The 21,516-nt window shown below is 41.2% G+C and overlaps 1 protein-coding gene across 5 annotated transcripts in view; it reads left to right on the top strand.

The window, feature by feature from the left end:
* larp7 (La ribonucleoprotein 7, transcriptional regulator) overlaps window positions 1–21,516 on the top strand; it is a 55,734-nt gene that overhangs the window by 11,931 nt on the left and 22,287 nt on the right. For all 5 annotated transcript variants that reach the window (XM_068039746.1, XM_068039707.1, XM_068039717.1 and 2 more), the window contains 8 exons: window positions 1,440–1,664; window positions 1,762–1,862; window positions 4,861–4,944; window positions 6,228–6,392; window positions 6,984–7,092; window positions 7,195–7,530; window positions 7,640–7,778; window positions 15,265–15,419. In XM_068039746.1, the coding sequence (XP_067895847.1) occupies window positions 1,463–1,664; window positions 1,762–1,862; window positions 4,861–4,944; window positions 6,228–6,392; window positions 6,984–7,092; window positions 7,195–7,530; window positions 7,640–7,778; window positions 15,265–15,419 (1,291 nt within the window). In that variant the 5' untranslated portion in view covers window positions 1,440–1,462. The remainder of the gene's footprint in view (window positions 1–1,439; window positions 1,665–1,761; window positions 1,863–4,860; window positions 4,945–6,227; window positions 6,393–6,983; window positions 7,093–7,194; window positions 7,531–7,639; window positions 7,779–15,264; window positions 15,420–21,516) is intronic.

The raw sequence follows: 21,516 nt of genomic DNA, 5'->3' as shown, positions 1-21,516 counted from the left end.
TTTCTGGAGTCGGGACATTTCCCTCTGTCTCTCTCTCGCCCTCTGAACACCTTTGTGGATGAAGAACCTCTTGATGTTCTCCTTGATCGCTTCCCACCAGTGAACTGGAGACTCAAAGAGGGGTTTCACGGTCCTCGAACCTTTGTATTTTTTAGTTTTAGTCTTAGAGATACAGCACTGAAACAGGCCCTTCGGCCCACCGAGTCTGTGTCGACCATCAACCACCCATTTATATTAATCCTACACTAATTCCATATTCCTACCACATCCCCACCTGTCCCTATATTTCCCTACCACCTCCCTATACTAGGGGCAATTTATAATGGCCAATTAACCTATCAACCTGCAAGTCTTTGGCATGTGGGAGGAAACCAGAGCACCCGGAGGAAACCCACGCAAACACAGGGAGAACTTGCAAACTCCACACAGGCAGTACCCAGAATTTAACCCGGGTCACTGGAGCTGTGAGGCTACGGTGCTAACCACTGTGCCGCCCTAATCCCTTTTGAGTTCCTCAACGTTCTCTCGGGTCAGCAGTGTAGCATTGAGCTTCCACGTCCCTCGGCCAACTCGCTGGTCGTCCTGTAAGTGACAGTCAGCCAGTAAGAGGCAGTACCATTGCCTAACAAAATCAGTCTCCATTTTGAAATTTTCTATTGATCTAGCCTCCTGGGGCAGAGAGTTCCACATTTCCACTACCCTTCAAAGTACTTCTGCAGATCACCCCAGAATGGCGGACTGTAACTTTAAGGTTCTGTGCCTTGTTCTGAATTCTCCCACCAGAGGTGGGTTTAACTCTATCTACCCTATCAAATCCTTTAATCATCTTAAACAATTCAATTAGATTACCCCTTAATTTCTTTATTCAAGGGAATACAAGCCTAGTCTATGCAGCCTGTCCTCATAAATTAATACTTCTAGCCCCAGTATCATTCTGGTGAATTTGAGCTGCAACATTTCTAAAGTCAATAAATCCTTCCTGAGGTGCAGTGCCCAGTACTGAATGCAGCACTCCTGATTGGATCTAATCGGTGCTCTGTACAGTTGTAAACAGCTTACTGATTTGCTATCGCCTGTTTTATATTACTGCCCATTGCTTATTTATACCCCTCTTTCAAGTGCAGAGAGGATACTGTATCTTTTTAAAAATTATATTTCAAAAACTTAGCTGGTTCCCCGAATGGTCTGATATGTAGAAGGATCACCTGGTGTGGTGCTACATCATATCAGCTTTCCAGCTGAATCAAACTGATTATTCTGTGCTGAGTTAGCTGATCTTAGCTGGAGCGTTGGTGAGGGTGCTGTATTCCTATTGCCATACAATAGACAGTTCAGAAAACATTCCCTAGCAATCTGCTTACTCTTAATGTATGCAATTACTGTCTTGTCAGCACTTGTGTTTTGTTATTTAAAAATGCAAATATTTTATCTGCCAATAGTTGGTTGTATTGCTGTGCTGAGTATGGGAGAGACAGAGAAAACAATGAGTGACACAGCGCGTACCGAATCCAGCCTCCAGAAGAAGGAAAAGGAAAAAAAGAAAAGGTCGAGGGTCAACAAGGTGCTTTCTGAGATTAAAAAACAGGTTGAGTTTTGGTTTGGTGATGTGAACCTCCACAAAGACCGATTCCTTCAGGAACAGATTCAGAAATCCCGAGATGGATGTGAGTAATATATCTCCTGGTATTTACCAATAATATAACTGTGTCAATCTTTAACTGTCTATATTTCGTCTCATTGTTTTTCTAACCCCCCTCCCAGATGTTGACATTTCCGTGCTGACAATATTCAACAAAATGAAAAAGCTAACCACAGATGTAAAATTAATAGCAAGAGCATTAAAAAACTCCGATGTTATTGAGGTGAGCATGGATAATTTCATTTAGATTCTGCTGTCATGATTAAAGGCTAACTCCAAAATCTGTACAGGCTATGCAGTCACTTACTATTGACTTCTGCTTTCATAGAATCATAAAATGGTTACAGCACAGAAGGAGGTCATTTGACCTAGTGTGTCTGTGCCAGCTCTCTGCAAGAGTAACTCGGCTAGTCCCACTCCCCCATCACAGCGCTGCAGTTTTTTTCCCTTCAGGTAATTATCCTATTCCCTTTAGAAAGCCACGATTGAATCTGCCTCTGCCGCACTGTCAGGTAGTGCATTCCAGATCCTAACCACTCATTGCGTAAAAAGGTTTTTGCTCACGTCATAAGAACATAAGAAATAGGAGCGAGAGTAGGCCATTGGGCCCCTTGAGCCTGCTCCACCATTCAATAAGATCATGGCTGATCTGATTGTGGCCTCAACTCCATTTTCCTGTCTGCCCCCCATAACCCTTGTTGATTCCCTTGTGCATCAAAAATCTGTCTAACTCAGCCTTGAATATAGTGAATGACCCAGCTCCACTGCTCCCTGGGGTAGAGAATTCCAAAGATTAACAACCCTTTGAGAGAAGAAATTCCTCCTCATTTCCATCTTAAATGGGAGACCCCTTATTTTGAAACTGTGCCCCCTAGTTCTCGCAAAAAAAGGAGAAACTGTTTCCATGAGGGAAACATCCTCTCAGCATCTACCCTGTCAAGTCCCCTCAGGATCTTATATGTTTCAATAAGATTACCTCTCATTGTTCTAAACTCCAATGAGTATAGGCCCAACCTGTTCAACCTTTCCTCATAAGACAGCCCCTTCATCCCAGGAACCTTCTCTGAGCTGCCTGCAATGCAAGTATATCCCTCCTTAAATAAGGAGTGCAAAATTGTGCGCGGTTCTCTAGGTACTCCAGGCGCTGCTTCACAAACCATTGACCACCTCTAGGCGCTTACCCATTGTCTCTCGAGACAAGGAAGCCAAAGAAGAAGAACTCTAGGTGTGGTCTCACCAACGTCCTGTACAGCTGTAGCAATGCTGCCCTACTTCTATACTCCATCCCCCTTGCAGACTCTTTTGTGGCCTCCTCGCAACTTGCTTTCCTACCTATTTTTGTACATTCAAAGTTGGGTACGATGCACTTGGTTCCTTCATCCAAGTCATTTGTATAGATTGTAAATAGTTGAGGCCCCAGTACTATTTGCCAACCTGAAAATGACCCAATTTATCCCGACTCTGTCTGTTTCCTGTTCGTTAGCCAATCCTCTATGCTAATATATCACCCCCAAAACCATGAGCTCTTGTGCAGTAACCTTATATGTGGCACCTTGTTGAATGCCTTTTGGAAATTGAAGTACACCACATCTGGTTTCCCTTTATCCACCCTACTTGTTACATCCTCAAAGAACTCTATTAAATTTGTCAAACACAATTTTCCTTTCACAAAACCATGTTGACTCTGCTTGAATGTGTTATGATTTTCCAAATGCCCTGCTACCATTTCCTTAATAATGGTTTCCAGCATTTTCCCAATGACAGATGTTCAGTTAACTGGTCTCTAGTTTCTTGCTCTATGTATTGCTCCTTTATTGAATAGAGGCGTTACATTTGCGCTTTTCCAATCCACTGGGACCTTTCCAGAATTTAAGGAATTTCGGAAGATTACAACAACTGCATCCAACTCTGCAGCCACTTCTTTTAAGACCCTAGGATGCATACCGTCAGGTCCAGGGGACCTGTCAGCCTTTAGTCCCATTAGTTTTCTTAGTCAGTTTACTAAATGTACTAAATTTAAAATCCTCATCTTTGTCTATAAATCCCTGGAGCCCACCGCCCCCCTCCACCCCCAAAGTATGGGTTAAGGAATGAAAGTCATGAACGGTTTTGATAAAGCAAAAAAGGAGAAACTGTTTCCCATGGTAGAAGGATCAGTAACCAGAGGACACAGATTTTAAGACAATTGGCAAAAGAACCAGAGGCGACGTGCAAAAACATTTTTTTAAGCAGTGAGCAGATTCAGTAGTAACTTTTGAAAAAGAGTTGGGTATATACTTGAAGGGAAAACATTTACAGGATTATAGTGTAAGTGGAATTAATTGGATAGCTCTACCCAGAAGTTGGCACAGTAACAATGGGCCAAATTACCTCCTTTTGTGCTGTATCATACTATAAGTGGGCATGAACCCACAAATTTCTGTTTAAGACAAGAATGTCACTGACTGAGCCAAAATATTTGGTTTTCTACTGTTTGAGGACTCGGATTCCTTGTAGTAATAGCCTCGAAAATTTGAATGCTTTAAAATGGCTCTATATGTTGAGGCTGTGAATGCAAAGAGAAGCCTCTGGTCTGTTTCCCGCATTGTGAGATTTTATTCGTTGAGTTGTAAAAGTTTTGATGAGTAGATAATCATACTGAGCTATCAGTGAACAAACCTTTTTTTATATATATATATATATATATATATATATAAATAGTTTATGTTGCATGATGATGAAAGGGGACAGGCCCATACACTCCAGTCACAGCAGTGGTCTTGGACCTTGTCCGTCGGTTCCAGACATCCCAACTGATTAGCATCCCAGATAAATGAGTTATCTCAGCTGATAGTGGCACACACTCACATTGTTGCATGCTCTTGAACTGTTCTGATTCAATTCTCCGAATTTCATCAGCACTTGCTGTTTAAATACAAATGACAACATATCAATCTCAAAAGTTCAGCTATGGCCAAATGCTGTGGGACTTAGCTACATTGTACTTAAAATTGCTGACTTTTGAATCCTGATTGCTGTTCAGGACTAAAAAGGTAGGTGATTTCTCACCAACAGCAATGAACCACTCAGATGGCAAGTTCAAGGTGCAATGTATCAGCTTGATAAATCAACTTATGATAAACAATGACAAAATATGAATGTTACATTTCATGTACTCACAGTATTACAGTAATACTGTAATGGTGCTTTTATATAAAATATTTTTAAAATGTTTCCTGCAGTTGAATGTAGAAGGAACAAAATTAAGGCGGCGTATGGCTTTGGGAGATCAGCCACAAGATGTTGATGACCGCACTGTTTATGTGGTAAGTTTGAGAAATGTCTGAAATATTTTATAATTTGTCCTCAATTAAAGAAATAGAAAAAAATGAAGGAAACCAAAATACTTCTTGCTAGATAACATTTTATGAATATATACAGGTCTGAATTTTGCTCATGTTTGGATTTGACAATGCTGGAATGAGCAGGAGAGAAAAATCCGATGAGTTATTGTCAGCTTCCTGCAATCACTGTCAGGATTTTCCACCAGAAATAATAGCAACCATTGAAGACACCCACCACCGTGTGGCTGAGCGTATTGCGAGGAAACAGTAATGTTACTCTCACCCAGTATGGCTGGCCCTTTAAATCCAAGGAATGGAATCAATTGTAGGCACTTCAAACGGTCACTCCCTTGTACTCCCCAACAGATAGCCAGCCATACTTTGGAGGCGGGTCTCCTGGCGCCAGGCCACACCCACCCTCCCCCGGAACAATCCTCCAGTTTCAGGAGGATTCTGTCTCTAAAGTCTTTAAAGGAACAGGGATCCCGCCTCCAAGAGCTGCGAGCCAATCAGAAGGCCCCTGCCCTCCATCCCGCAGAGAGGGCGCCTGTGTAGCAGAGGCTGCCCCGCCTCTGGTAATCCCAGGGGCAGCAAGAAGAGGCCCTTAATTGGCCAATAGGCCACGCAAGAGCCTCTATTGGCCTCCGGGCTGGAAGGCAGTCATTCATCTGCCTATCCCGCCCCTGGGAAGATCGCTGGGCGACAGACCCTCCGTCCTGCTGCCACCTGCGTGATACCCCGTGCCCCCGCCCCCCCACTCAGGACATGTCTCAGGGCCTGACAAAATCCCAGACTTTGTTGCAGCAGCCACTTGGCGCACTATATGTGTGGCTGCCTTGTAGAAAGTTAATGGGGAAACCACTCTGGTGGGATATGAAACCTCTTGGGTCATGGGTGTACTGTTTCATCTTGTCTGACTAAACTGGACAGGTTGAAAAGAAAATGCTAAAAGGAGTTTAAAACTGTCTAATATGTAAATTGTGATTGTGAAGGGGGGAGTGCAGTGTGGATTGGATTGAATTTACAAACTGGCATATTGGATCTGATATCAGACTTACTTGCATGCCTAGTGAATTTCCATGCACTTGAGTTATTAGGAAAGTGACTGCATGGATGAAGCTAGATTCGAGCCTTTCGAGCCTTTTGAAAGTTGTTTCTGAAGGGAATTCCTTATTTCAGGATATCTGCAAGATAGGGGCAGACATGCACTAGGTCCAAATCAAAAATAAAAAATATTAAATCCAATCTCATCTGTTAACTTTTAGGAGTTGCTACCCAGGAATGTATCACATGGTTGGATAGACCGAGTATTCAGTAAATGTGGAAATGTAGTCTACATCAGCATTCCTCGTTACAAAACAACTGGTGACCCAAAAGGATTTGCCTTCGTGGAATTTGAAACTACATCAGGAGCCCAGAAAGCCATAGAGGTAAAGAAAATTCCATGTGGGAGTGCACCGTTACTCTTTCCTCACCCCCCCCCCCCCCCCCCCACTACATCACAAAATACAAAAAGCTTAATAATGGCACTATTAGGATCTAAATGCTTTTTTTTTTAATCGATTTTATTGGGCATGTGCCTGTTAGCTGGGAGTAAAGTTCGTAGAACCTTTCCCTCCCCACACCCCCTGCAGTAACTCCATGTGCCATTTGGTAGATTCAGAATTCAAGGCATTTTGCCATGTGCCATTTGGTAGATTCAGAATTCAAGGCATTTTGCATTATATTAAAAGCAAAATACTGCAGATGCTGGAATCAAATACTCAGCAGATCTGGCACTCTGATGAAAAGACCTGAAATGTTAACTGCGGGAGTTTCTCACCATAGAAGCATTTTGTGTTATTTTGGTTTTGGCTGCTCGGCCATGTAAAGCATTCATAAATTGTTTCAGTCAACATCTTCAAATAGAATTAAAAGAGCCAAAGGTATAATAAAGTAAAATTTTATTAAAAGCTTGTACAAAAGGAGCTAGTGTTCATTGAGAAAATATTTTAAGTCCTTTTTTTTTATCTTCTTCCAAGTTGTTGAATAATCCTCCAGAAGATGCACCACGAAAGCCTGGAGTTTTCCCCAAAACAGTCAAGAGCAAGCCAGTTCCTGTGCTTAATTCCAGTGACTGCAATGTTAGTGGTATGTAAACAGTAACATTAGTGGGTCACAAGATCTAATAATTTGCATACACTTCAAAATATTTTATCCTTTCAAATATGTACATATTTTCATAATGTTCAGATGAGAAAAAGAAAAAGAAGAAGAAGAAACCTCGGAAGTCAGAAAGCTGTAATCCGTCAGCTGCAGAGCCAATGGAACAGTCCCACACAAAAAATGCCGACACCCTAGACAAAGGAAAGGGGAAAGGAGTGATGTCTGACTGTTCAGAAACTGACGTGCCTGATTTGTGCAGGAATAGAACGTCAAAAGGTGAAACCCGGAAAAGAGACAAAACAGAGACCGCTCGGAGGAAGCGGAAAAGAAGTAGTCCTGGAAAACTGGAAGGGTCCTCTGCAAAAGTAAGGAAAATTAGTGACCGAGAAAAAGAGAAGACAGACAGTGAAAAAGACATTAAAGGTGTGTGAAATTTCAAAACTTCCTATCCCAAGTTGACGGACCACATGCAATTAACTAGACTTGAAAGGTCAATCTGAAAGGATTAATTATTTTTTAATTTATTGACAAGATGTTTCAACAGAAGATGAGCATGGTTCTGGAGACAAGAAAGATGAGTCCCTGTTGAAAAGCAAGAGAAAACGGAAGAAAAAACACAAAGACAGGCACAAGGTAGAAGAAGAGGTCATTCCTCTGAGAGTACTATCCAAGTAAGTGTAATATTTTGATTATGGAAGGCACCATGCACCTTATTGGTGTGGGACTCGAGACAAGGTTTCCTTCGTAAAGGGCATTAGTGAACTAGTTGATATTTACAACAATCCAGTGGCCTGTGTCAGGTTTTTTAGGACTGAATTCTAATTCTCAAAACTGCCAGTGAGATTTTGAGCTCATTTAGTCCAGGCCTGTGGGTTACTAGTAATATCCTGGATGGATAGTGCACTTTACCAACAGTCACTAGTTGTGGTGAATGTTGCTGGAATTGATTCTTGCTACAAGGTTTGTACATTTAAAAACACCAATATGAAGCACTTACTTAGAAGATAACAGTAAGTTTTCCATGTTGGTGTTTCAAAACTACATAATCAATGGTGCATTTATTTTCACAAAAGCTGCATTACTGTGTAGTAGAAATCCCAACAAGAGAGCACTTACTTCAATGATAGCAAGTTCTCACATGTTAGAGGCTCCACATCACAATTAATTCCATTGGTAAGATGCATGCTGGAAAGAAATTGCTACCATTTGCAATGGATGTGTTGAAAGTTACTAAGTTGTGGAGCATTTACTTTTATTTGGTCTTGAAAAATAACATGCACAAGTAATCAATTTTATTGAAACTGTGTTAAAACAGTAACAGTTGAAACAAAAACAAGAAATGCTGGAATCACTCAGCAGGTCTGGCAGCATCTGTGGAAAGAGAAGCAGAGTTAACGTTTCGGGTCAGTGACCCTTCTTCGGAACAGTTGAAACAGTTCAGCAGCAATGCAGCCCTTGAGGATGCAAGTGTGTGCTGAGAATTCCCAACATAAAAGCACTTACTTCAGCAATTAGCAGCAAGTGCATACATGTTAGGAGTTCTTGCCACAGATAATATTTCCACAATCAGATTCTTGGTGTATTACTCTGCAAGCTCAAAACTTCCCAGGATACAAGCTGATACAAAAGAGTGTCACATTCTAAGTCAAAAAAATGTTGAATTACAAATATTCACAACTCAAATTTAAAAAAACAAACCATTTTTCAATGTTCATCTGTGCAGTAGAAATCCCAACATGAGAGCACTTACTTAAACTAAGAAGGCAAGTACTCACATGTTAGAGGCTCTATAAAGCAACAGTTTATTTGCTGTCTTCCTTGAACTATGAAGTCTTTCATTTATGTAGCATCTTTTCACAGCTTGGGTCATCCAGAGCAATTTACAACCAGTATGTAAGAAAGAAAATATCTATACAGGTAGTTGCCCTGATGGCTGCAGTTGTGTAACAGAAATCCCAATATGATAAGCACTTATTATAAATATGCACAGCAAGTGCTTGCATATTAGGATCTCTAAAACAACAAAGTTGATCATTGGTACTGGATTCAGTGTTTCTAAATGGAATCAGGATGCAGCAAAGTACTAGTATATACCTAAAAGTAGGAGCAAAATAATACAGTTGAACAATTTCAGATCAACCCTGCCAAAAGTGTAATTCTATTCATTCCTATTCTAAGTTTCAACCTATGATTTTTGACAAAACATTGGACGCTTGAAAGCTCTACTTATTTCTGAACAGGTTTGTGACAACCAGTTGCATGACATTCCACTAACGTGTTTTATTTTGCAAAACCAAAGGCCAAGTTATAAATTAGGAATCACCAACTTTTATATAAAATAGAAATTCCCTTCAGTACAGAATTATGCAGTCAACTTAAATCTTGTTAGGTTTTAAATGAAAAACCTTACTCAGTTTTTTCATTATAGATGGCAAAATGACTTGGGGAAAGTTGTCCCATGACAAAGCACAATCTAGAGGCTTCATTTGGGAACCTACATTGAAATCTGCACTCTGCTGTTGCCCTAACTGAAAAGGCACTTACTAACATCTTGCTGTCTTAGAAGCCAATGAAGTTTTGTGTATATCAAACCTGTAAGCTAGAGATTCCAACATGTGAGTACTTACTGATGCAACTTGACAGCAAGCTTCACTTGTTGGAGTAACTAGCAACAGTGTACTGAAATTGTAAACGGAGTTGGCAGAAAACTGAGCAACAGGGACACACAGGCACAAATTTTACTCCTCTCAGGGCACAAGTTAATCCGCATTGGCTCGCACCCCTGGGTCTAAAGAGGTGGAAGAGGGAAGACAGAAACATAAGCAGGGCTTCTGCTCCTGATTACAGCCTTTCTGCAATGGGAAGGCTTAAATAGCTAGGTGTATATAAAGTAAAGACCTCGTTTGCACTGTTTCTAATTTTTGACTTGATGCTGTTTGAATAAAGTATATTTTGGAAATAAAAAAAGTTTATAAAGTAGTCACACCGACTAAGCTGCATAAGTTGATTGTAAGCAACCTCCATGATGGTACTGGACAGTACATCACCATTGCTGAAGTGCAATACCAATATAAGAAAACAGCATTGCACAATCGCAGTGGTGGTACACTGTAGCCTCTATCCTTTTTTTCAAAGTACAATATAAATTCAATCAATTCAAACTAGATTCTGCAAACTACAATCTGCTTTCCTCTCTCTTAATGCCCCCAACACAGAAGCATTTCCTTGCAATTATAGGAACAGTTTCCATGTTAAGAGCATTATAGAGTAGTGTTTTTCTCCAAAGTACATTTTAATTTTGCATTTTTAGCAGTCCATACTTTTTACCTTGCCATTACAAAAACTTTGCTTTAATAAAAGCACTTAGAAATAAAAGGAACTTTCTTTAACACAAGGACAATTTGAATACACTGGTATCTATTTCTTCCTCAGTTTGAAAGACCTAATTAAAACAAATTACTGCCAGTGAGGCTGAGAATGAAGTATCCACTACCACTTCAACATAAAAGCACTTACTCAACTTTATCACAGAAAGACTTCTATGTTGACGTAACAGGGGACACATTTCACAACTAACTGCTATTTCAGGATGAGGGGAAAAATACCATTAAAAGTAAGAAATACTAACAGAAGTTACACAAGTCAAACATCAGAATTGTTAACAGCTAAAGTGTATACTTGCACTCAGGTTATCCTTGTTTCTATGCTTCTGCTTCTGCCTCTGCCTCTCTTCTACAGTTAAATGATTGTTTCAGCTTCTCAATTGCTGATATTTATATTTCTACCAGGTAAAGTGATTTTAATGAGGTACCTTTTCTAAAGGGGCTGGACATTTGAATTTCTATTGTTTAGGTGATGTATCTAAACCTGTTTGCCTCAGTGGGTGGTGCCGGCATGTTAACAAGCTGTAAATGGCAGCATTTGGGGCCATCACCAGAAGGCTGACTGTTCTTAATGCAGTATCTGCTTTTGTAAGATAGTCTGCACAATGATGTATTAACACACAATTTTTTTTTCTAGACAATGTGGCTCAGTTGGATATTGTTCTGAACATTTGCAGTTAATTATTAAAAGCAGGGAGATGTTTTGAGCTTGGAGATTCACTTGTAAACCTTTTTAAGTGGAGACCTTCAACATTTCTGAGGAGAAACGGTTTGAACAACTGTTTTTTTTTAGACATATAAATTTTGAAGCCCATTTGTGGTGGTTTGATATTTTGTGAAACAAAAGCTTGATCAAAATTATTACCTTGTATAAATCAGAAAATAGATTAAATTTAGTTATGCATTACAACAAAGTTATTGACTCGGGTTGTAAGTGTTCAGGTTTGTAGTGCTCTGGATCTGGTTTTACATTCAATAAGTGTTTAGTCCAGATAACAGTGACATCCAGGAACCAGCTCCTTGCATTTACATTGCTTAAACCATGTATTTCTTTATTCTGCCATCGATATATGGGAGTTAGTTTTAACAATGTAAACATGAAAAAACTGGACATCACTATCCTGAAATCCAAGTTACAGAAGCACCAAATGTAAGAATATCCTTAGAAGTCAAAAACGATTGGCGCCATTATAAACTGATGGGTGGTGACCCAGGATTTACTTTTGATTTTTTTCTTGTCAATTTTTCCCCTTTCTCTCCAAGCTCTTGCTGAGGAATAGGTAGGTATCTTCCATTACTTACCAAGTCGCTTTTATTTATGTCAGCCTTGTCAGTGTTAGCAGTCTTTTTCCAAAAATATACTTTTCATAAAATTTGTAAAAATACATACAAAAAGTACGGTACAGATCAGTTTCTTTTAATACAGTACATGAGGTGCCTCACTGCACTTGCCATTACAGGTTATATTTATAATGTGCTTTTACACTTCGTGTCGAACCTTCTCCGGTGCATGCAGCCCGAGGGATTTTACACGGTTTCCAGCCCCTTGGTATACTATGGCAGGAGGGCCTTACACAGTTAGTGCTAGCAGTCTACTTGACTGCAGAAGCATCACAGCTGAACTAAATGCTGTTCTCCCCAAAGTTCACGTTCATAAATTCTTAGCAGTAGTGATTGGATTGGGAGAGCTCCCTTTCCAAAAGGGTGCGGAATCCAATTGTAGTATCTATTCTCCTGCCCCAACAGTGATCATTTACATTAACATGGACAAAAATTCAAACCTGGGACCTTCCTGTACGTTAAAACTTCTTAAATTTTCCATTTAACCAAAACAATTATTCAGCAGGAGCATGTAACATACATTCAAAACTTTGAATTCAAGTTGTTAGTCTCAATAAATATAGTTGGAATTAAAAATCTGCATACTGTGTTGATGAATATCAAAAACAAGGCACCCCATAGTACTGATTAAACAAACTAATATTCAAAAGCTGATATTCTGTATTTAAAAGATCAGTGTCCAATATAATGTAGCAGAGGCCCACTGAGACACAGCAGTGTAACGCAGGTTGAAATGCAGGATTTTTCACATTGAGTGGCCAGTCTCCAAAATGGTGCTATAAGGATACAATAAGCAATTACCTTTTTTTTATCTGGGAGGAAGGCAGTCTTAGAGTCAGCCCAGGCAGTTCTCTTGCATCTTTAGAAGACAAGGTGGCAAAATAATCAGCAGGTCAGTTAGCATCTGTGGGGAGAAAAACTGAGTTAACCTTTCAGGCCATTTCAGGTAGCAAAATAGTCTGATAGTGTAAGTTGCAGAATGGGTTCTTCTTAAATGGATATTGGGCATCCCTAGCCCATCATATTCAATTTTCTAATAATTTTATGTTCCAGTTTATATAATGTATATGCAAGTTTCATCAAAATGTTGAAACGTTGCATTATATATCCAGCAAATTTCATCATTACTGATAAATTATACAAGTGGGATGGAGCATAGAATTATGTTAACAAGGCCTGATAGTGTTATCAATTTGTTTTTGCATGGATAGATGCTTTCCAAATTCATATGGGCGGCACAGTGGCGCAGTGGTTAGCACCGCAGCCTCACAGCTCCAGCGACCTGGGTTCAATTCTGGGTACTGCCTGTGTGGTGTTTGCAAGTTCTCCCTGTGTCTGCGTGGGTTTTCTCCGGGTGCTCCGGTTTCCTCCCACATGCCAAAAGACTTGCAGGTTGATAGGTAAATTGGCCATTATAAATTGCCCCTAGTATAGGTAGGTGGTAGGGAAATATAGGGACAGGTGGGGATGTGGTAGGAATATGGGATTAGTGTAGGATTAGTATAAATGGGTGGTTGATGGTCGGCACAGACTCGGTGGGCCGAAGGGCCTGTTTCAGTGCTGTATCTCTAAACTAAACTAAACTAAACATATGGATTAAATTGACATTTGCTAGTATGAGCACAATTAGCATTGTCATACTATTACAAATGGAGAAGGTCAGCAGCTGGGTATTCTGCAGTGAATGGCTCACCTTTTGACTTCCCCCAAAGCCTCTCCATTATCTATAAGGCATGTTAGGTCTGTGTTGGAATACTCTCCACTTGCACGGATGGATGCAGCTGCACCAAAGCTCGAAGCTCAGTACTGTCCTAGGCAAAGCCTTCTACTGCATTGGTAATCTATCCACTACCTTAAGCACCCACTCTCTCCACCACTGGAATACTGTGGCTGCAGTATGTCCTATCTACAGGATGCACTAACGCTATCACTTCCAAGTCACTTGCCATCCGGATTTGGAGAGATATTGCTGTTCTTTCGTTGCTGGGTCAAAATCCTGCGACTTCCATTGTGGGAATACCTTTGCCATATGGACTGCAGTGGTTAAAGATGGCTCACTACCACCATATCATGGATAGCTCAGGATAGGCGATGAATGGCAGCTTTGCAAACAATGACCATATCCTGAGAATTATCTAAAAAAAAAGGAAAATGTATTGCCTTGGATTTGGTCGTACCTGTGCCTCTGGATGAGAAGAATTTGGGTTCAAGCCTCATTTTGGGATTTGAGCTCAGTATCTAAATTGCATTTTCATAGGTACTGTATTCTGCTCTTGCAGTGTCCTGGCTGCCTATTCCGATGCTCAGGTGGATATTAATAATCATATTGGACCATTAAGTGAAAGCCGAGGAGTTCTCCTGGTGGCCTGTCCCATACATTTGATTCAACAAATCCCACTGAGGATATTTTTAACTGTCATTGTTAATTTTGTTTGTAGAATATTGTGTGCCAAATGGCTACTGTTTTTTCACACATGATAGAAACCACTGAACTCAGTAACCTGAAGTGAAATATCTTGAGTCACCTTGTGACATGTATAAATGCAAGGATTTCATGTTCTTGTGAAACTGTAAATGAAGATTAATATTTATCTAGGTATCACTCTTTGAAGCATTACAGTCGCTCTTATTTCTAATGTTTGGTTTCCCCTGCTTTTTCAAAACTTTATTTTGGAATGATTTCCCATGGCTAAATGTGTGATGAGAAGTCTCCCAATCGGTAAATATGCTGTGTGGCATGACACAATCCTACACAGTCTAAGTCCCGGCAAGATAATATAGTGATTTTCTGCATTTAGCCTTGGTGCCCCTGGGTTATAGCAAAGAAAAATGGTAATTGGTAAGGATTGCCAAATAGCCAATTTAAAATGGAACAGTATAGTTTTTGAGTATGCTGTCCAGAAATTACTCAAAAGTTAATCAGTCACCAAGCATCTGCTTTTTAAAGTGGAAATCAGTTTTTCCATTCTCTTGTGTGTGCTATGATGTACAGACATTAGTTACTATGGTTTTTCAGCGAATTTTACCAGGTAGCAAAGAAAAGATAGGAACTTGGCATACATCTCCCACACTGCCCTATCCTTGTTTATTTTGAACTTTAGAAGAGGTGACAACACTACTAGGGTTCTCTCACTGCTCATCATTGTCTGAATCCATCTGCTCATATTGTGCCTGTCAATAGGATCCAGATGGACTCTGATGGCCGGTGGAATAATCCACTGTTGCTCACTGACCAAGTTTATACATATTAAAACAACATGGCTACATTTGGTGGTCGACGACGAGTGACAAACTGAAACTACTGCTACCATGGAACTATTCATGAGAGAAGGTACACGGGAATATATTTGAAAGTGAAAATGGTGTGCCAATCCATAGTTAAGACTACAGGTGAAATATTTTCCTTTGATGATCTATATAATTGTTTTGTCAGGAAAGAGTGGATGGATTTGAAGCAAGAGTACTTAATGCTGCAGAAGTCTAGCATGTCCAGCTTAAAGAAAACGATGCTACAAATCAAACAGCAGAATGACGGAGAGATTATGGAGCTAACTGACAAAAACAAACAGGAACTTGAAGACAATAAAGGTTGGGTTTTGTGGATATATTGGATGTTATCAAAAACATGAGACATAGAAACTGTTTAATCATATCAAAAAAGTCTGTAGTGATTATTTGTACATTCTTAACATTTTTATTCTGGAAAGATATGAGGGCAGTGCATAGTGACAGGTTAGCTATTTATACCTGTGATTCCCTCTGTACTAGGTTCCCCTAATTTTCCAATAACACCTGGGGGAAATAATGAGTGAAGGCTAAACATTCCCCATGTGGAAGGAAAATCAGAGAATGGTTAATGCCAGGATGTTCTTTTGCAATCCAAGTCACAGAATCACACTGACCTTGCACTCAGCAGAAGCTTGCGAGTAGGATTGTGGTTGCTGCCTTGAACTGAAACACTGTTGGACATGGATGAGAGACCTAAAGATGGGACATGAAAAAAGTGTATTAAAATGTGGCTTTCTCCATAGCTCAACGAGTTTATCCAGTGAGTAGTTGAGCCATTTGGTTTGGAAAAATTGCATATTTGATTCAGTCTGTGCCAAGTTATCAATGTCTGTCAGGAACCTTGCAAGTTGGTCAGCTACAGATGGTGTTGATTACCCATGGTTGAATACCCAACTGATAAATCGAGCCTTGTCCATGGATAATTTGGGTAATGAACTGGAGACCTATGAGTTAACGTTTCGGCAACCTGTAGATGTGATTTTTAACGCACCTATTTTAATGTTCTAAATATTTTTTCCACAAATATACTTTATTCATAAATTGTAAAAAGAAATTACAAAACAGTTCAGATTTGACATTTTGGAAAGTATAATAGCGATCAGATTCCTTCGATACAGAACATGAGTTGCCTCACAACTCTTTCCATTCCATTTTATATGCAATGTACATTTGCATCACACAGCAAAAACATATTTGGTGCATACAGCCTGAGGGGTTTTACACGGGTTCCAACCCCTTGGTGCACTATGGTGGGAGGAGGACCTTACACAGTGGCCTTCCCCCATTGAGCCTTCGCGGCTTCTGCCCCAAGCTTTAGTGCATCCCTCAGCATGTAGTCCTTGACCTTGGAATGTGCCAGTCAGCAACACTTGGTCGTGGACAACTCTTTGCACTGGAAGACCAGCAAGTTTCGGGCAGAGCAAAGAGCATCTTTCACCGAGTTGATGGTCCCCCAGCAACAGTTGATGTTTATCCCAGTGTGCTTCCCTGGGAACAGCCCGCAGAACACAGGGTCCTGTGTTACAGAGCTGATCGGGATGAACCTTGACAAAAACCACTGCATCTCTTTCCACACCTGCTTTGTAAAGGCACATTCCAGAAGGAGGTGGATGACTGTCTCTTCCCCACCACAGCCAGCTCGAGGGCAGTGTGCTGATGCAGCGAGACTCTGGGCATGCAGGAAGGATCTGACAGGGAGGGCCCTTCTCACCACCAGCCAAGCTATGTCTTGGTGCTTGTTTGAAAATTCTGGTGATGAGGCATTCTGCCAAATGACTTTGGCAGTCTGCTCAGGGAACCACCATCTTCTTTTCCTGTAGGGCCTTGAGGACAATCCATGTAGACCACTGCCTTATGGATTGGTGGTCAAAAGTGTTTTTCTGCACAAACCTTTCCACGAAGGGTAGGTTTTAAGGCATGGTCCAACTGAATGGAGCGTTCCGCGGCAATGTGACCAGACCTATCCTTCACAACACCAGGGAGAGATCGAACCTCAACACTCTTGGTGTTCCAAATACCTGTTTCAAAATGCTGCCATGCTAAGGGAGTGTGCCTTAATGTACAACCGCTTCAAGTTCAAACTTATTTGAACATAAGCCCCACTTTATGAAAGCACAATTGCGCTGAGCTGTATGTTCATGGAGATTAGTGTATCTGCTGAGATAAATTATGTTTTTCCCCACATGCTTTCGTTGTGGAAGCCCAGCTCAACTTTAGTAGTTTTTGAAATCTTTTACCATTTTTATTTTTGCTGCATTTTGAAATTTTCCATTTGCATTCTAAAATAGCTGAATTTCCTCCTGATTGATGCCTGTTGGTGCATACCACTGAGGTGTCAAGAGGTGAACCTTCTCGCCTATCTCAATTGAGACACTATAGAAAAGAAAACAGTTTTATACCACAGGCCTAATCTTGGGTGATCCATCATCTTTCGTAGATGGAAGGATGCCAACCACAATCTTGGGTGAGCAGGTGAAGACACCAGTTTCCTTGTTTTACACAGCAAACTAACTGTTGATCTTAACCCAGCACCAAAGTGCACGTGCGGAACTGTAATATTGGCAGTTTCTCATGTGGAAGGTAATTGTATTGTGCTATCATTAAATGACCAATTGGGCCAAATGGCCTGTTTCAGTACTGTAAATTCTGTGTAATGTATTGCATTTTGTTGTGCATGGAATAACGTGGTGATGTTAATAGTGTTCCAAGATCACACTGTTGCTAATGCAGCCATTTTATTCTGGGTTAAACCAGTGACAAATACAAAATCTCTGGAAATCATATCATATATTGGCCATCAGTCTAATAAAATCTGGCAATTTTACATTTTGCCTAGTTGTGGGCTGCAAGAAACCCAGACTATTTGGGGATCGGTATAAAAGTGCCTATAACCTGCTGCTGCTCAAGGAACCTTTTTTTAAAAAAAAATATTCCTGAGATTAGGACATATCCCCACAGAGAGAGTGCCCTCCAAATCAGGCAAAGAAGAACTCAAGGCATCCCTCAGTAATTTTGCTGGGCAACGTGTACACATGCTGATGGATTTGACCAAAATAAAAGCCACTTGGTAAAATGATTACCAATGCAATATATCTATGCATTGCGAGAATTATGATATATGATGACTGTTAAGTATCAGAACCTGTAAGCAAGGACCATTCACAATAGAAAGAATTAATGAATTGTATCAAATCACAAGTGAATACTGGGCACGATCAAATTGGGAACATCTTGCATTTATAATGCAGCATTGCTGCTGGAGCAGCTCTGGCTGTCATGAGACCCACCTGAAAAGGTACCTCTGTTCACTCTACCCAAGGGAAAGCACTTCTGATGGTGAAGCTATACAGCTGCCACTGGCAGCACTTGGGCAGGCTGCTGGTAGACAGATCATGGCCCACCCACTTGGGCCATCGGCATCTTGGAGGGCCGAATCCAGAGACATAAAGTCACCACACGTGCATGATCTTGATCACGTGCAGTGATTAAAGTATTGCTAGTGGTGCTCTGCATTCTGCTAAGAGAACAAGAGGAACAAGTGACCTCTGATTGCCAAGTGATTGTGGTTGCATAGTATAAATCTGTATTTTGTAGTAATCCTGTAACATTGATCACAAGTCGTGGGAGTCAGTTGCCAGCGATCGCCAGAGCTGGCGGGCAGGCATAAAGGCGGGGCTAAAGTGTGGCGAATCGAAGAGACTTAGCAGTTGGCAGGAAAAAAGACAGAAGCGCAAGGGAGAGCCAACTGTGTAACAGCCCCGACAACCAATTTTTTCTGCAGCACCTGTGGAAGAGCCTGTCACTCTAGTATTGGCCTTTTCCCGAGACAAGGAGGCCAAAGAAGAAGAGTGACTGAAATGCCTTGTTCCCATATCTAGCTGTTAGTCTATATTCACTTAATTTTCAGCATCATTTAATGGGATGCATATCTAATGTTTAGGTGTTTAAATTTGAGCTGTATAAGCCAAAATCAGGACCATTTTCAAAGACTCCCATGGGAAATTAACTGGATTGTTTTTTTTAGCAGCAGGGTACAATAATTAACGTATATTTAAACTGTAAAAGTCTTTACCAAAAGCCAACAGATCTGAACAACTTAATTTAAACTGCAGCAGTTTAACTTCAGTGATGAATAATTCCAGCTAATTTAGAAGTGTGAGGAATGTGAAATAGGTGTCATTATCTCTCTCTAGACAGTGAGAGAGGTGTTAACTGGAGTGGTGATTGTGATGCAATTTTACAATTGCCTTTTACTGATGGAGAATGGAATGTTCAACACAATCTGTAGGGAGAACCCTCAGATTCCTCGGAAGTACCCTCAATGTTAATATTTTGATAAAATTTGCAACGTTATATTCATATACTTGCTGGCGCCTTAATCTTTGGGGGCATTTCCCAACTAAAGCAGTACTTGCTTTGTGGTGCCCATCTGCACGTTCCTTGTTTGAACAGCTTGTTGTTCAATGGGAACGGCTGTAGGGACCCACTGCAAGATAGCAGAGCAAGCAGTAACTTTCCAGAGCCATTTGCTGCAGGGATGTTTTTGTGCAATGTTGGTCCTGCTGCTGCTAATACACTCCAGCTAGTAAAATCTGGTTCTGAAGATTCAGACCGGAAATTTTTTTTTATTTCCAAAATATACTTTATTCATAAAAGTCTGTAAAAATACATTACCAGTTTCAAACAGCACCAAGTCAAAAATTACAAACAGTGCAAAGGAGGTCAGTTTCCTTCAATACAATCATGAGTTGCCTCACAACCTTTCCATTTCATTTGTCATGCCAGATACATTTTTACATTTTACAGCACACAAAATTTTCCGGATACAGTTCGAGGGGTTTCCCATGGATCCAGCCCCTCAGTTCAGCTTGGTGGGGGGACCTTACACAATGGTCTTTCCCCATTGAGCTTTTGCTGCGGCTGCCCCAAGCTTTAGTGCATCTCTCAGCATGTAGTCCTGGACCTTGGAATGTGCCAGTCTGCAACATTCGGTCGTGGACAACTCTGTGCGCTGGAAGACCAGCAAGCTTCGGGCAGACCAAAGGGCGTCTTTCACCGAATTGATAGTCCTCCAGCAGCAGTTGATGTTTGTCTCGGTGTGCATCCCTGGGAACAGCCCATAGAGCACAGACTCCTGTGTTACAGAGCTGCTTGGGATGAACCTCGACAAAAACCACTGCATCTCTTTCCACACCTGCTTTGCAAAGACACATTCCAGAAGGAGGTGGGCAACCGGAAATTCTAAATTGTCTTCTCGCCACAGATGTTGATTGACTGGCTGTGTGTTGTCAGTATTCTCTTTTTTTTTTGTTTAAGATCTACCATGGCTCTGTTAAATGGATTGAGGGGGACCTAGACACAGGAATATTTCTATCCTACCTTGCCCCAGTTGACAGAAGATGCTTGCATAATAAAATGTCCCAAAGTACTTCACAGAGGTGGAATCTCCCTGCTCAGCATAGTGGGGAAAGTCTTTGCTCGAGTTGCTCTGAACAGGCTCCAGAAGCTGGCCGAGCACGTCTACCCTGAGGCACAGTGTGGCTTTCGTGCAGAGAGATCGACTATTGACATGCTGTTCTCCCTTCGTCAGATACAGGAGAAATGCCGTGAACAACAGATGCCCCCTCTACATTGCTTTCATTGATCTCACCAAAGCCTTTGACCTCGTCAGCAGACGTGGTCTCTTCAGACTACTAGAAAAGATCGGATGTCCACCAAAGCTACTAAGTATCATCACCTCATTCCATGACAATATGAAAGGCACAATTCAACATGGTGGCTCCTCATCAGAGCCCTTTCCTATCCTGAGTGGTGTGAAACAGGGCTGTGTTCTCGCACCCACACTTTTTGGGATTTTCTTCTCCCTGCTGCTTTCACATGCGTTCAAATCCTCTGAAGAAGGAATTTTCCTCCACACAAGATCAGGGGGCAGGTTGTTCAACCTTGCCCGTCTAAGAGCGAAGTCCAAAGTACGGAAAGTCCTCATCAGAGAACTCCTCTTTGCTGACGATGCTGCTTTAACATCTCACACTGAAGAATGCCTGCAGAGTCTCATCGACAGGTTTGCGTCTGCCTGCAATGAATTTGGCCTAACCATCAGCCTCAAGAAAACGAACATCATGGGGCAGGATGTCAGAAATGCTCCATCCATCAATATTGGCGACCACGCTCTGGAAGTGGTTCAAGAGTTCACCTACCTAGGCTCAACTATCACCAGTAACCTGTCTCTAGATGCAGAAATCAACAAGCGCATGGGTAAGGCTTCCACTGCTATGTTCAGACTGGCCAAGAGAGTGTGGGAAAATGGCGCACTGACACGGAACACAAAAGTCCGAGTGTATCAGGCCTGTGTCCTCAGTACCTTGCTCTACGGCAGCGAGGCCTGGACAACGTATGC

This window comes from Heterodontus francisci, chromosome 1 (assembly GCF_036365525.1).
Source record: "Heterodontus francisci isolate sHetFra1 chromosome 1, sHetFra1.hap1, whole genome shotgun sequence".
NCBI lineage: Eukaryota > Metazoa > Chordata > Chondrichthyes > Heterodontiformes > Heterodontidae > Heterodontus > Heterodontus francisci.
The sequence above is the reverse complement of the archived record's forward strand: the minus strand, read 5'-3'. Positions and strand labels throughout refer to the sequence as shown.